At 55.2% G+C, this 13,815-nt stretch overlaps 7 protein-coding genes across 7 annotated transcripts; 4 read left to right on the top strand and 3 right to left on the bottom strand.

Annotated features, from left to right (window-relative positions):
• Positions 1 to 189: 189 nt before the first annotated feature.
• On the top strand, positions 190 to 1,299 carry BAUCODRAFT_34023 (uncharacterized protein). Its single transcript, XM_007677940.1, has one exon. It carries the CDS (start codon positions 503 to 505, stop codon positions 815 to 817), a length of 315 nt encoding a protein of 104 aa, XP_007676130.1. The 5' UTR covers positions 190 to 502; the 3' UTR covers positions 818 to 1,299.
• A 91-nt stretch (positions 1,300 to 1,390) lies between these two features.
• On the top strand, positions 1,391 to 4,264 carry BAUCODRAFT_484509 (uncharacterized protein). Its single transcript, XM_007678428.1, has 2 exons — positions 1,391 to 2,407; positions 2,462 to 4,264. Exons 1-2 carry the CDS (start codon positions 1,822 to 1,824, stop codon positions 4,147 to 4,149), a joined length of 2,274 nt encoding a protein of 757 aa, XP_007676618.1. The 5' UTR covers positions 1,391 to 1,821; the 3' UTR covers positions 4,150 to 4,264.
• A 561-nt stretch (positions 4,265 to 4,825) lies between these two features.
• BAUCODRAFT_122627 (uncharacterized protein) lies at positions 4,826 to 5,384 on the bottom strand (the record flags this gene model as incomplete). The annotated part of the gene is made up of 2 exons (XM_007678427.1): positions 4,826 to 5,264; positions 5,323 to 5,384. The coding sequence occupies 2 exons, from the start codon at positions 5,382 to 5,384 to the stop codon at positions 4,826 to 4,828; spliced, it is 501 nt and encodes a 166-aa protein (XP_007676617.1).
• Positions 5,385 to 5,959: 575 nt separating this feature from the next.
• On the top strand, positions 5,960 to 6,124 carry BAUCODRAFT_122626 (uncharacterized protein; the record flags this gene model as incomplete). Its single annotated transcript, XM_007678426.1, has 1 exon — positions 5,960 to 6,124. One exon carries the CDS (start codon positions 5,960 to 5,962, stop codon positions 6,122 to 6,124), a length of 165 nt encoding a protein of 54 aa, XP_007676616.1.
• A 153-nt stretch (positions 6,125 to 6,277) lies between these two features.
• BAUCODRAFT_122625 (uncharacterized protein) lies at positions 6,278 to 8,067 on the top strand (the record flags this gene model as incomplete). Its single annotated transcript, XM_007678425.1, has 5 exons — positions 6,278 to 6,326; positions 6,489 to 6,554; positions 6,689 to 6,827; positions 6,876 to 6,998; positions 7,050 to 8,067. The coding sequence occupies 5 exons, from the start codon at positions 6,278 to 6,280 to the stop codon at positions 8,065 to 8,067; spliced, it is 1,395 nt and encodes a 464-aa protein (XP_007676615.1).
• A 594-nt stretch (positions 8,068 to 8,661) lies between these two features.
• On the bottom strand, positions 8,662 to 9,704 carry BAUCODRAFT_70071 (uncharacterized protein; the record flags this gene model as incomplete). Its single annotated transcript, XM_007678091.1, has 2 exons — positions 8,662 to 9,146; positions 9,203 to 9,704. The coding sequence occupies 2 exons, from the start codon at positions 9,702 to 9,704 to the stop codon at positions 8,662 to 8,664; spliced, it is 987 nt and encodes a 328-aa protein (XP_007676281.1).
• Positions 9,705 to 10,029: 325 nt separating this feature from the next.
• BAUCODRAFT_34015 (uncharacterized protein) lies at positions 10,030 to 13,174 on the bottom strand. The gene has a single exon (XM_007677939.1). The coding sequence runs from the start codon at positions 12,929 to 12,931 to the stop codon at positions 10,280 to 10,282; it is 2,652 nt and encodes an 883-aa protein (XP_007676129.1). The 5' UTR covers positions 12,932 to 13,174; the 3' UTR covers positions 10,030 to 10,279.
• Positions 13,175 to 13,815: the final 641 nt, after the last annotated feature.

Genomic DNA, 13,815 nt, shown 5'->3' with positions numbered 1-13,815 from the left:
ACCGACCCTGAGACGCTGGCTTGTTTCAGCTTTGGAACCAGCGGCACGATCGCTCAGCCAATCATTTCAACGCCACGGCACTATTCTCAGCTTCACTTTGCGACAACGACGTCGACATGCTATTCACGCGACACAGTGAGAACATACTCGCTGACTCGGGTACTTGCCTTGCTGATACATCCACTAGGCTGGGAGGCTGATGTGTATCTGCGCTGGGCGTGGTACGTTCCATACGAGACATGCTCTAAAACAGTAGACGGGCTCGGTGTTACCGTGTCAGCATCGCGATGTAACTCTGCCTACATCTTTTGGTTGAGAGACGTGATACTGACGGGAAGGCACCCGCTGCTAATGGTGTATTCTGACCAACAAACCAGCCTTCGTGCACTCAAGTACTTCTACCCCGTCTCAATGAGCGCGCTTCACGAGGTTTCGAGACAATCGGGCCTTGTGCCGCTGACTGCTGATCTGCCTTATCTTAGACTTTCATCTGGTGGACACCATGCACAATTCAAAGGCTGACGTCGCAGGTAGAAGCCAGGCAGGAGTTGACCTCACTCGCCATGACGACAGATGTCCTCGCGTACCGTCTGGTGAGTACAGAAAGGTTATTCTCCTAGATCCAACGGGCCAGAGATGGAGGGTCATACACGCTTGCTGCTCGCTGAGCCTGGTCCTCCTCGTGCCAGAGTCTCAGCCCAAGGTGGCATGCGTATCCGTTACGGAGCGGCGAGCCTTCGCCGGACAACCATCTGATTATCCATGCCGCTGGGACACACTAGCGAGCACGTGGAGGCTGCCACATGCAAACAAGTAAATAGGTCGTCCAGTCGTCGGACCCTCCTCGAGGGTCTGACAGCTTGTGCAGAGCCGCATAGCTTGAAGCTGCGGCAGGAACCCATTTCGAAACCGATGGTGGTGTGAACGGGGCGAACAGGATGTAGGGGGGCGTAAAGGACCGGTGACCGAAAGCCTCGATCATGCTCCGCTCGTGCTGCCATGAACCCTCTTCTGACTGCACGGGCCTCAGATAGTGAGACTGACCTCTCTACCTCGGAGCTTCGAGACGGTGTCTGTGACACTCCGTTAATGTTTCTCGTTCATCACACAGCGGCCTCGAACGAGCGTTGCCGCAGCCGCGCCTCTCCGGCGCCAGGGCAAATATGCATGGCTTGAAGGCTTCACCGGAAAACGCGCGCTGCATGAGATCGGGAAGCTTGTGGAGCAGAAATCGTCCCGCTATCGCTTCGAGAGTACGAGCTTCTATATAACGACAGCTGTTGCAGCATCACATGGTCCATTGTGCATTCGAATCTCTGTGCAACAAAAACTGACAACCGGCTCCACCACGAGGCTGGCGCCGTTTGAACTACTGTGACGGGCCGTGGAGCGAGCCATTCACGCTTTCTGCCTTAGCTCGCGTACCCCAGCATAGGGTGACGTACATAGCATTTCTCAGCCAGAAACTCGGCAAGCAGTTGGACGTTTTGCACAACATCCGGCCAACTTCCCGAATGCTAACCAGCAGAGGGTCGGGCGCTCATTATCAACAACCTTAGCCGGCGCAATCCTCCTGAATGCCATAAAGCTGCAAGAAATCAGGAGGGTCATCGGCGGAGGATTGTGAAGAAGCAAAGGACTAGCAATATTCCTTGCTTTACTCCACCTTTTCTTCTGCTAGGAGCATGAAAACTGCTGCAGGCACGGCTCCGACCACCAGGGAACCGTTAATGAGTTGATCTGCATACGGTACATCGCTCCTCTGCTCACCTTGGGGGAGGAAGCTCAAGGCCGCGAACGTCCACTACAACAACGCTTCATATGAGCATTGACAAGAACGAGATGGACCGATCGCCGTCGCCGCCACTGCCACCAGACCCGACAATGCGCGCCAAAGCGCAGCAGCCCCAACAGCACCCTGCGTTACCGCCGCCTGACAACAGGCGACCGAATACTTCACGCTCCCGTGCTAATTCAAGGGCAGCGCCGGTATTGCAGCATCCGCTACCTGTCCGCGATGCTGTCCATGACGCCTTCGATCAATCCACTGTTGTGCAGAACCAGCTCGATCCCGAGCTCGTGCGCCAGGTCACAGAGCAAGTGACAGCACAGGTCATCAGGAATCTACAGACTGCGCATTTCGGTGCTGCTACGCCAACAGCCTCCGTGCAGCCGCAACAGAAGCATGTTGCGCCCCAACCACAGCCGCAGCCAGCAGCACTGCCGCAATCGCCGACTCTGAGCTTGTCAGATTCGATACAACCGAGGCAGTATACTCCACCTTCACCGAGCAAGGCGTCCACAACAGCAAGCAATCTGCACAGATCATCCTCGCCAGAGCCGGAGCAGAAGCCAGAGCCAGTCTCTTCGGATGCAAGCAGTACATTTAGTCGAGACAGTGCGCGAAGTAAGTCAAGATTAAGAGATACGCGAACTCCACGGCCAACGCAGGACGGCGCAGGACATCCGCGCAGACCGGATGCGACCGCCTCACGGAGAGGTGACCACGGCTCAGATGATGAAAGGCCGCCAAGGAGAGACAGCGGCTCGAACTACTCGCCGAAACATGATTCACCCTCGTACAGACGAGATAGCAAGAGCTCAGAATCCGACTATGGTCCCACATCACATCCAAGAACCCGACCGCCAAGGGTGCCGTCCGATGTGCCCGAAACAACATCCCTCGAGAAAGCTTGGCAACCTTTGTTCGATGGTGGCAATCCGACAGTGCGCCTCAGTCAGTTCTTGCGTGGTTTGGCGATGCATCTGGTCGATGACTACGAGCCGAAAGGCAGCCTTGTTGTCACGCCAGCGAAAATGCTACGCTTCTTTAACGAGGCTCGAGCGGAAGATGAATTCTACCCTTGGGACACGATCTTTGGTGGCAAGATGTCGCACAGGTCGCTCTCGATCGTGTATCAGAAACTGCGTTGTCAACAGCACCTTGTGCAAACTGCGCATCATGAACTACCGAGCGTGCCGGCCCTCACGCCAGCTGGTTTCGAGTGTTTCATGACATGTCTGATTCAAGCGCACCCGGACAACGAGTACGAGCGACTTGCACGGGCTGTCATGAACATGCCAATCTCAAATGCTGATAACAAGAGTGAGCGCTTCCCGAAAGAGCTGTCCCGACGGCTACTGCCCTTGCAAGGCAACTTGCATGCTGAACAGAGACTCATTGCGAGTTTCAACCATGAACCACTAATTGTGCAGCTCAAAGGCGCCGCGCAAATGCCTCCTCCGCCGGCAACCTCCGGACCTCCGAGACGAGGCTCGTTCGTAGAGCGGGAGCGAAAGCCTTACGCCCAGTCTTCGTTCTCAAACGCAATTGACGATGATGACCTAGGCCCACCATCCGTGACATTTGAGCGTGAGCGGAAGCCTTATACCGCCAAGGAAGGCACAGGCAAGGTACACGAGAGGGAGAGCGAGCGCGAGAACGGTCGACCTTCCACAAGCCATTTCAAACCGGCACCTGACCAGCAGCCGCCGCCTAACATTCGCTCCTCGCGGTCAAGCGCCGGCGTGCCGACGCAGGCCACTTATAGCAGCAGTAACGGCACCGAGCCGGTTAGCATTCCGGCTACAAGAAGTCATCGCCAGTCTAATGCCCAAGGACCGCCCCCTGCTATGTTGAACCATATGAATGGTGGCATCAACGGAAGCGTGCCTAAGGGCCGAAGAACGCCGCCACCGAGGAGTCCATACGTACAGAGTGAGCCAACGAACCTCAACGGCATCCCGCCTTCGCAGTATGCTTCGAATCTCTATACGAGCTTCGGTGCGAACAATCCCAGAGATCATTTCATGCTAGACCCGGAAGAAGACAGCCCACGGCGTAACCATCACCGCCGCGGCACTGATCGCGCCGGTGCAAATGGAGCGAGCAATGACGACGATACGAGCGGAGGCCGAGGCTACCCTATACCGCCCCGTCCTCCACCAAGCACACAGACATACCAAGATTCTGGGTTCGGACCACCCATGGGCAGCTACCCGCGGCAGAATGGGCTGTCCTCAGCGGATCGCAGAAGCACGTGGTACGGACCCAATGGCTCAGCTGGCACAGATGGCTACGGATCTTTCCAGAACGGTGGAAGTGGCTACCCGGGCCAGTCTACGTATGGCATGTCGTCACAGCACTAGGAACGCCGTGCACGGAAGCCATTGGATCGGAAGAGTAGCAGCTCGAGCCGTCATAGCGACAATGTGCGAGAAACTACACGCGGCAGGGAACGAAGCCGCACGAGGAGAGCAATTCGAAGCAGGAGGCCTTCGTCGACAGTCTTTGTTTGAATACTAGCTGAGTGGCCGGCATCGGCCTGGAAACACAATCAAGCTCTCGCGAAGGGAAGCGACATGTATATCTACCATTTCATTTCTGACTTTGGTGAGAAGCGCTTTGTTTGTTCACAGAAGATATACCTGCCTCAAGGCTGCTGTAGCGGAGATACCCAATATGTATGCTTGGATGAACCTGAAACGGATGACCCGATTGCAAATGCCGGCACGTGTGTCCACGTGTTCTACGAGAAGTTGACGTGAAGGCATCAATCGAGTGCTGTCGTTTGTTCGTTCTTGCCGCTGTTAGTCCGTATGGCGACCTCGTGAGAAGTCGCGATCCGATTTGGATCATTGCAGCGGAAGAACACTGGAGTTACTGCAAAACAGTGTAGAGCCGTGAATACGTCGAATGGGCATAACATCTTGATGCCTTGTTGCACAGAAGCAAATGCTATGCATATATTCAAGCAAAGTGCCGCCAACTTTCGGATGTCGCATGCGCTAAACAGGGTTACCACCAAGTCGTTGCATGCAGACCTCAGCTCCGCTTAACGCTGCTCCTTTCCAAAGCCTCGAGTAGCTCTGGACGTTCCCGTAAGCACTCTCGTGCTTTAGCATACGACATCCACTGCCGGTCTCGCTTGTGCATCTCTGGCCAGCTGTTCTTCTCCTCCGTCACCTTTACCTCGTAGAAACGATAGCTAGCTCGAGGTGCTGTGGCTCCGTACTTCTTGATCTGAGCTTCGGTTCGCTTCTCCTCGATCTCGCCCAGATCCTTCTCCACTACCGTCTCTATGCCGGCTTCCTCCCATGCCTCACGACGGGCAGCGGCTTCCTGCGTGGCTTCATCCGTCTCCCAGCCGCCCTTCGGTAGCACCCAGCCCTTGCGGCCGGAGCTCTCGATCAGAAGTACTTTCGTCCTGTCTGCTGAAAGCGGGACAACACCGGCTACCAGTCGTTCGCCGTTCGGCCCATACCTGTAAAAGTGGCGTTAGTAAGGTTCAAACGATCGTAGTCTCTCACTCTATGACAGACCTCTGCTTGTCTCTACCAACCCGCGCAGTCATAGACCGTTCTTGCTTCGGTTCTTGCGCCATTGCTGTGAGAGGCCTTGCTAGATGCTGATGTTCGGTCCAGAAAAGCGAAAGACTGAATGGCAAGGTGCGTACTACCGGTCTATATCTAGCTGGAAAGACAATAAGTGGTCACACGACAGTGCATCCACTGCCTAAGGCCGGTTTCTGAAACCTAAGTTGACAACGGAGGAAGTACAGAAGGAGTATGGGAAACCTCAATCCCGCCTGCGACGCGGAGGCCGAGCGACAAGACTATGGAGTAGTCTGATATCCCGCGCTGCCTGCATGGTGAAAGTGAGGTGTAAGTGCGAAAGAGTGCTGCGGGCAAGGGGAAGTAACAGTGGTAAAGCGCACGTGCTTCGAGAGCGGATGAGTTCAGCGAAAGGAAAAAGCCTTTCTCTCTAATCCCTGCCTTCTCCACAGGCTTCACTTCGGTCAGCCTTCACTGCACGCATAGCGGTGCATAGCGCTCCCGTTCGAAGAGGCGAGTGGACACTAGCGGCACATTAACGCCGGAGGTGCCACGTCGATAGCTCTTTTGTTGCCGCCGTGTAGGAGAGCAACCCGGCACACGAGCGTTTTCGTAATCCGTCAAGATGGGATACTCCAAACCTCAAGACACTCACGCCTTCGGGCCCAAGCGTGCGTCCCGGCAGGCGTGGGGGTGTGGGTGCGGTGTGGATGTTCCTGCGATCTGCAATGGAAGCTTGCTGAGAGGTAGCACATCTAGGAAAGAAACCACAATCGGATCTCTGCAGTGAATTTGACAATTGGCAGTTTTGACATTACATCATCGGGCAATACTGAGGTCAGATCCCACGTCCCTGTTCACCTTCCGAACTGCTAGACATCGACAACCACGCCGCTCAACGATCATCACAACGTGCGTGCTATACTAGCTTGTCTTGCTCGACATGCAGGAGGCATTTACCTGCCGCGAGCTGTCGTTGCTCACGCCTCTAGGTATGCTCCACAATCAATCGTGGCATCACATCAAGACCCGTGATCTGGTGTGACCAGTTAACAGCTCTCCGGCAATGCGTCCTGCCTTCCACGGCCCGTGTAGCTTACCGTGGCACCAAGCGATTGCACAGGGACTGAAGCTAAATTGTTGTGCATGAATAGGATACCAGAGCGGAGACTGTGGCTATTGCAAACTAGAAGGCTCGAGTCAGCGAACCCCCAATTCTCGTGCGTTCCGTATCGTCTCCTTCATTGAATCAATCTCACTCCAGGATGATCAGAACTCTATCATCGTTCCGTTACCGTCCCGCCAGGATCGCTTCCAAAGCTCAGGGTATTTGTCCTCCATTGACCATGACTAGGTGCCTCTTACTACGTGAAGTCGAAATCGCTATGTCCAAGTCATTATCAGCTCCTCGTCGACCGTGGGTGGAGGCGATCTGGTACCTTGCTCTACATCCCCGACGTAGCCAGGTCTTGCTGCCCTCACTACACCATCAGGTGCGCAAGCAGACTGTGCCAGGGACGTCGCATCCGCTGATAGATCAGATTGCCCGCCTCTGAGTTTAAGCCCAGTCGAGATCAGCGGCAGGCGCTGAACCGCTGGAACCGCTTCGTGCTTGGTGAGAGATACATAGGAGGAGTGAATATCAAGTACCCCAAATCTAGATCGTGTGACAGCCCTGTCCCTTTACTCTGCCTTAGAAGACTAACAGGCAATAGCTCGAAAAAGCAGGATAATAACACCTTCGACTTTCTATCGGTAATCCACGAAAGCGAAGTAGGTCAGCTGAAACCAAACCTCGAGCCAGACCACAAGTTTGAGGTCACCTTGGAAGCGGACAACTTTACGCCGGAGAAGTACTCCTTGTTCGGCAATTATCAGCAGCATGTCCACCATGAGGGTCCCGAAGATATCAGCAGAGAAGGGTTTAAGCGCTTTTTGTGCTCGTCACCACTACATCGTCATACTGGCAGCCAAGGTCAAAGGTACGGCAGCTATCATCAATGCTACCGGCTCGACGGGAGGCTAGTGGCCATGGGTGTGCTCGATCTGTTACCGCATGCGGTGAGTGGAGTCTACTTCATCTACCACTCTGACGTGGAGAAGTGGTCTTTTGGCAAGCTGAGTGCCCTACGGGAAGCTGCACTAGCTCTAGAAGCCGGTTATCAGTACTACTATATGGGCTACTACATCCACAGCTGCAAGAAGATGCGGTACAAGGGCGACTACAAGCCGCAGTACGTACTCGACTACCATTCCGGAGGATGGGATGTTCTGGACGATGATATGCGGGCGCTGATGGATCGGCGAAAGTACGCTAGCATGTCTCGTGAGCGGGCGAGGCATCCCCAACAAATTCAGCTTGACAAGCCAGAAGCGAATGGCACTGACGCCGACGTGCATGAAGGCACAAATGTTGTGGAATCTCATACAGACGCCGAGCCCGAGACAATCATGCATCCTGTGCCTACGGAAGCCTACATGTCCGGCTTGTCGCTGCTCGAGCTTGGCATGCCGGGCACCCTCGAGGTGTCCGAGCTACACAACAAAGTAGACCTCGACAGCATAAGAGTGTATCTCGGGCGAAACAACACGCATGAAATGCAGGATCTTGTCCAGTGGGAGACAGGCGCCGAGACGGACAAGACGACAGTGAAAGGCGTAATTGCCGAGTTTGCCGCTTGCATTGGGCCAGACGTGGCGAAAGATGTGTTAGTGGACTTCAGCCGTGGGTGAAATGCTGACGCGCAGTGCGAGTGCGCTCTAAGCCATCGTTGTGTCGCGTGCTCTCCGGCAAACGTGAGGCGGCTGGTCGAAGGCGGTGTCTCGGGGAGCGCACGGAACTGCAGGAGCGCGCATGCAGCATTTTTGCCTTCTCGCAATTTGGTGTGGATTGACGCAGGCCTATGCAGGGGTCCATCGAAGGTTGTCAGAATGGAGAAGGAGGTCACACGACAGCACCCGCACTAGCAAAATCCGAAGCTGGCAGCGGTGTATGACCAGTTACTGCATTTCTGCCCAAGCCAGACGTGTGGTGCAGTATCACACGAACCTACTGCAAGCATTCCAGACATCAGTCTGATCTGGGAGAGTTTGGGTTCGCGATGCGTCCGCAGAGTGCGAACGGCCAACGGATGGTCGACGTTCCCATGCCCGAAAACCAGCGAGTCCAAGTGTCAAACACGCTCATGTCTGCCGCTGAACAACACACCTGCCATCACGATTCCCAACGCCGGCTCATGTGCTCCCGTATCATTACCATACCATGCTGCCCAAAACCAAAAACGCCCAGTCTGTAGATTCATATCTCATGCTGCCGCAAGCGCCCGCTCAATCGCTCCTCAGCATACTCTCGACAAGCTCGCCCAGCGGACCGAACCACTCTCCTTTCTTTGCACCCTTCTCGTCAGCCAAGTCGAACTCCTCCACAAACAGCACATAATGCTTGAAGCCAGTATTCAGGTGTGCTTCCAACCCCAAGCCCCTCACCACGCCGTAATGGTGGCAGTAAATGTGTGCGTAGATGCGGTACAGCCGTTTGAAGATTGTCCTGATCGTGTTTTGAAAGTTTGCAGGGAAAGGTACGCCAGGGTGGGTAGGGAAGACGTTGGGGTTGCTTAGGTGGTTGCTCGTCCAGGTCAGAAGATGCGAGATGTAGGTCGGTGCAGGTAAGCGAGTCGGTTTTGGGTAAGCTGGTGGGTCGTGCCATAGGTATTCGAACTCGTCTGTCGCTTTCATCTCCGGACAGGACTGGGGCGAGCAGAATTCCGTGATGGCGCCATACAGGAGGTTGATCTGGTTGTAGAAGTCGACGACTGTACGCACGTTAGCATTCAAAGTCCCTTCGCAAGCATCGCAGGATTCGAGCTACCGTTGACTGCAAGCCACTCGTTGCGATCTTCACCCTCCGGTAACTGCACCACCTTCCGCAAGCTGCCACTTCCCAGCGTAGCCTCGGCGAACTGCTTCAGCTGCCAGCTGTTGTTGCCCTTGGGTCTCTTCTGCGGCTGAAACGCGGATTGGTTCCTGTTACGTGCGTTGCTGTTGCTACGAGTCAGAAGATCAGCCTTCTTCGCAACCTCATGCGCCAGTCCGAATCCCAAGCCTCTGTGCGCCGCTCGATGCGTCTCGTGATGCCGGTGTTCTTGCCTCACTGGCACGGGAATGGAGGTATGTGGTGCTGCATGGCCGGCTTGAGAATCGTAGACATGTTGAAGATGGCGCTGCAGAGGCGACTGGTAGACGGAATCGGGGCTTTCGGGATGTGGGAGGTGCAGGCAGGACTCGGACTCGGCCAGAACGTTGGTATGCAAGGCGGGCAGAGGCTTAGGAGACGAGCTGTAAGGCTGAGGAGGAAAGGCATGTACGAACATTGTCTGAATGAAGGAGGTCATGGTGAGCAGGTGAGGCGTCCTCAAGACACTCTATGTTATGTTCGTTTGGTCGGCTGCTTGCAGCATTCCAACGGTTAGCTTGGCAATAGCTGCGCAGTTGGCTAGGATATGCATACGCTGTAGACTCGGTTGCCAGTAATCAAAGAAACTTACAAGGAGCGTACGAAGCAAGCACCGTCCTGCGTGTACCTTTGTGGTTGAGAGTCTCTAGACTGCAGGACTCGCAAAACGTAGATGCAAACATACTACCGTATACGGTTAGACTTAATCGGTCATTGAAACTAGCGATACGCGCACGTGACATGTAAAGCCTCCTGATACATGCATCTCGTATACATCTTACTACTCTGGTAAGTTGAAAATGAATGTCATGAGCACATGCGTTGGCAATGAGGTTCGGCTGCTCAGCTCATTATATGCAGATGTGGATCCGTTTTCCATTTGCAAAGCCAGGGCTTCGATACACACCTCACGCCCGTGCTAAGGAACCTTGTCCGTGGGTATCATCCGTGACCGCGCCAAGGAACACGATTAAGGTCATCACTAAGTCACTATCACTCCCATCGTGTCGTCCACTCTTCCGAAAGTCGCTCGAGTTCTCGGTTGAGCCGCCTTTCATCGTCTTCACTTCCACTACCATCTCTCGACAACCGCTTAGCTTTTCGCTTCAGCTCCAAATATCGCTCCTGAAGTCGTAGCTCTGCTTCCCGGCGCTCTCTAGATTTCCGCGCCAGGTACCGCAAGTCGTTGTCTTCTACCGCACGCCGAAAGACTTCGCGCATTCTGCGGGAGTATAGCTGGCAGCTGGTGCCCATGCCTTCGTTATATGTAGGCTGTACAGTTTGGTTGAAGCGAAGGGCAACGTCGGAGCCTTGCTGAACTTCCGGCTCGACTACTGATTCGAAGCAATCTTCGCAGACGGTCATAGTCGGAATGTTTGGGATGAAGTGCCAGAGCGCTCCGATAAGCATGTTGTCTCGCGTGCATTCTCGTAACCGCGTCTTGCGCTCGACTAGCGCAATGAACGGGATAGGGTCCGGTAGTTGACGTGACGCAACCGCACGCTCGTGCGTATCGATGAGCGCATCAAGGTACGCCGAAAAGCGGTTGCCCTCCATTCGCATCGCGCACATCTGCTGGCTGTACGGCAGTCGTGAAGGTAAGGGGACGAAGAAGCCGCTGAGAGTTGGTAACATCCGCTCGATCTTTCTCACATCGGCGAAGCAGATATTGAACTCTTTCACGAAGAAGCCGTCGGAGTCGTGAAGGCCATACCACGTCCTTTCTGCTTGGTCGCTGCCGGGGCATGGTTCACTTGTCTCATCAATGCTCGCCAAGTCTCTCAAGAGGGTGAAATCTGTTCTTCCTTGTCGAAGCGTGAGCAGCCAGGCAAGCCGCATCCATGCGGAGGAGCCAAAGGTGCAGCTGATCTCCTCTGCGGAGCTGAGCTGCGGAAGCCTCCTTACCGACGGCCGGAAGACGGTGCGCTCGAAGACAGCATCCACGCAGTCTGGACAGAAAGTCAGGCTAGGGGCACCAGTAACGGTATACCAGTCCATGTAGACAGCGGCCGGCCCGATACGTTTACAACTCGGCAGGCCTTTCTTCAGTAATGCTGCGAGTTCCTTCCTAGTCTGGGACGACTTGCTGGCTACTTCTCGAGTGTCGCGTGCAGTCGGCACGTCCCCGGGTAAAGGCCCGGCAGCGGCCGAGGAGTGACGGATCGGCACTGATGGACGTAAAGGAACAGACCGCCTAGAAGCCCAGGAGGTGTCACTCGCGGCAGGTGATGGTACGCGGGATGATGCCCTCGACTTGGAGCCAAGGGGTACCCCGAGAGAAGCAGTAGGCGCGAAGTACTGGTGCTCTGTCTCCGAAGGCATAGTAAATGTTGGTGTGCCTGGGCCAGCATCGTCCGGGTACGGCAGAGGCTGGACGGTTCGCGGAGCCGATCCACCGCTAGAGGATGGACGTGGATACTCCTGCATGATCTCGTGGGCAGTCGACATTGCTAGCCTTGGTGGAGGTACATTGGCACCCCGCCGATGAGCGTTGGCTGCTAGTAACCTGCTCCAATCATGCTCGGTCTTTGGCAGACGTGGCTCGACAGGAGTCTTCGGCGAAGGCGATGCTGGTCGCGAGCTTCCAGAGGACGTAGGTGAACTGGCGGGCAAGCTGACGTTAGAAAGGTCTGAAGACAACCTGGGCGATCGTGGTGGAGTATGTTCCGGCCTTATGGGCCTGAGTGATGGCGAAGCCGTTAAAGAAGAAGTATAGCTCGGCTCTCGAGATCGTGGCACAGGGTAGTATGTGGTGGGCCCCAGGGGAGTGCCTGGAGTCGAGGAGATTGCCGAGCCACCGAAATCGCTGAAGGAAGGCACAGCGATCTGCGATGGATGTCTGCGCGAAGAGGCGTCGCGGAAAGATGGCAACGTGGGGATAGTACTGGCAGTGTCGGTGTTGCGCCGAGCGTCAAGATGCACTCGTTTGACCCGCGGCACACTGTTAGAGCTAGTGGCGAAGTCTCTTGTGGATGTTCGAGCATCCATCTTCGGCGAGTCGGAGTAGGTACCGCTAGCTGAGCGTCTTGATCGCTCTGACATAGGTTCGGAGGCATGATCTCGACTTACGTGTTCCGCCGAAAAATAATCGCGCTTGCTGGTCGTGGCAGTGAGAGGTGTGTCTCTTCGCGACGACGCCACCGAGGGGTGTTCATGATCTCGGCGTCTGCGCTGAAAGTCGGTAGGTGGCGGAGTAGGCACGTTCGGCGACGAAAAGTAAGCATCACCTACGTGTGGCTTCGCGGGTCGGGTATACGCATACGGCGATGCCGTCCGCGCAGTAACGTCGGCAGCTTTGCTGAATGTCGTGTCGAGTTTCGGTCCCTGAGGCCTTGGCCCAGTATTGCTTTCGTCTCCAGAAGTCGGTGGCGTTGGTAGGTCGTTCGGCACCAAGACGAACCGTCGTTCGGGGATGTATTCCGGGACCTCTTGTATTATCGGATCCTGGTCCACAGTACCGCGCGAACGTGCTTCATCGCGGTTGCTCTTCACAAGCTCCGTCAACAGTCGCTCCGAACCCGCTTCGCGGGCCAGTGAGGTCAACTCATCTTCCACATGCGGAGAAGGAACCGTAGGCGACGGCCTTGAGTGGCGTGAACGAGAACGTCTATCTCGCTTGGGGGCGTGCAAACCTGATTGTCTCATGTCATAGAAAGCCTTGTTGACCACTCGGAGTGAAGTAATAGAGGCGCGCCACTGTCGTTGCGGTGAAGCACAGACACAAAGCGAGAGGGAAGGAGAAGTGATACTCAGGATTACAGAAGGCGGCGGCCACGCATATCTCTGCCACCGTCAACCGAGCTGGACAATGATGAGGTGGCACGAGTGAAAACAGAACGAGCGAATGCATCGGATGTTCAGCCGGCGTTGAGCACGCGAGGCAGTGCCTGCAGTGGTGATGTGTGAGTCCCCGCATAAAATGCACTCTACCCTTACCGGTGGGAACTCTCTCCGCGCAATGTGGCAGCCTTCCGCTCCTTCCCGCCCGTAGAGGCAAAGGCATAAGGCCGGGCAATAGAGCCTCAAGCGGAATTATGTAGCCAGCAAAGGCATCAAGACGACAGGCGGTGAAACAGTATAGCCAATCGTGAAAGCGCTACGTCCCGTGGCGCACTGCTGGTAGTCGATCTCTCAGGTACCAGGCTCCCGAGCGCTGCATCTCACTATAGTACGAACCGGTCGAGTCAAATGAGTGGACCGATTTCATCACACCTGATATCTTAGAACGAATGCTCGACGTGGATACGGTAGCGTCTATACGAGAGTGAGCGGACACAGCCTTCGCGTTGTCTGCATCGTACATTGATTTATGCAACGCACAGACTTCGTTCTCATCAGTGCGTGAAGGCGTACATGTAACGTTACATAACGGAAAAGTGGAGCCGACTCAGGATAGAAGTTGGGACGTGATGGTAGGAATTTTGCTACGGTAGTCACGCTGTTGCGTTGAGCAGGTTCGACATTTATTACCCCATCGACCACGGAGGAGGATTCCGCAGTTTTGTGTGGCTCGAACCGCTTCACAGCAT

Source organism: Baudoinia panamericana, assembly GCF_000338955.1.
Source record: "Baudoinia panamericana UAMH 10762 unplaced genomic scaffold BAUCOscaffold_6, whole genome shotgun sequence".
In the NCBI taxonomy this organism is placed as follows: domain Eukaryota; kingdom Fungi; phylum Ascomycota; class Dothideomycetes; order Mycosphaerellales; family Teratosphaeriaceae; genus Baudoinia; species Baudoinia panamericana.
The sequence above is the reverse complement of the archived record's forward strand: the minus strand, read 5'-3'. Positions and strand labels throughout refer to the sequence as shown.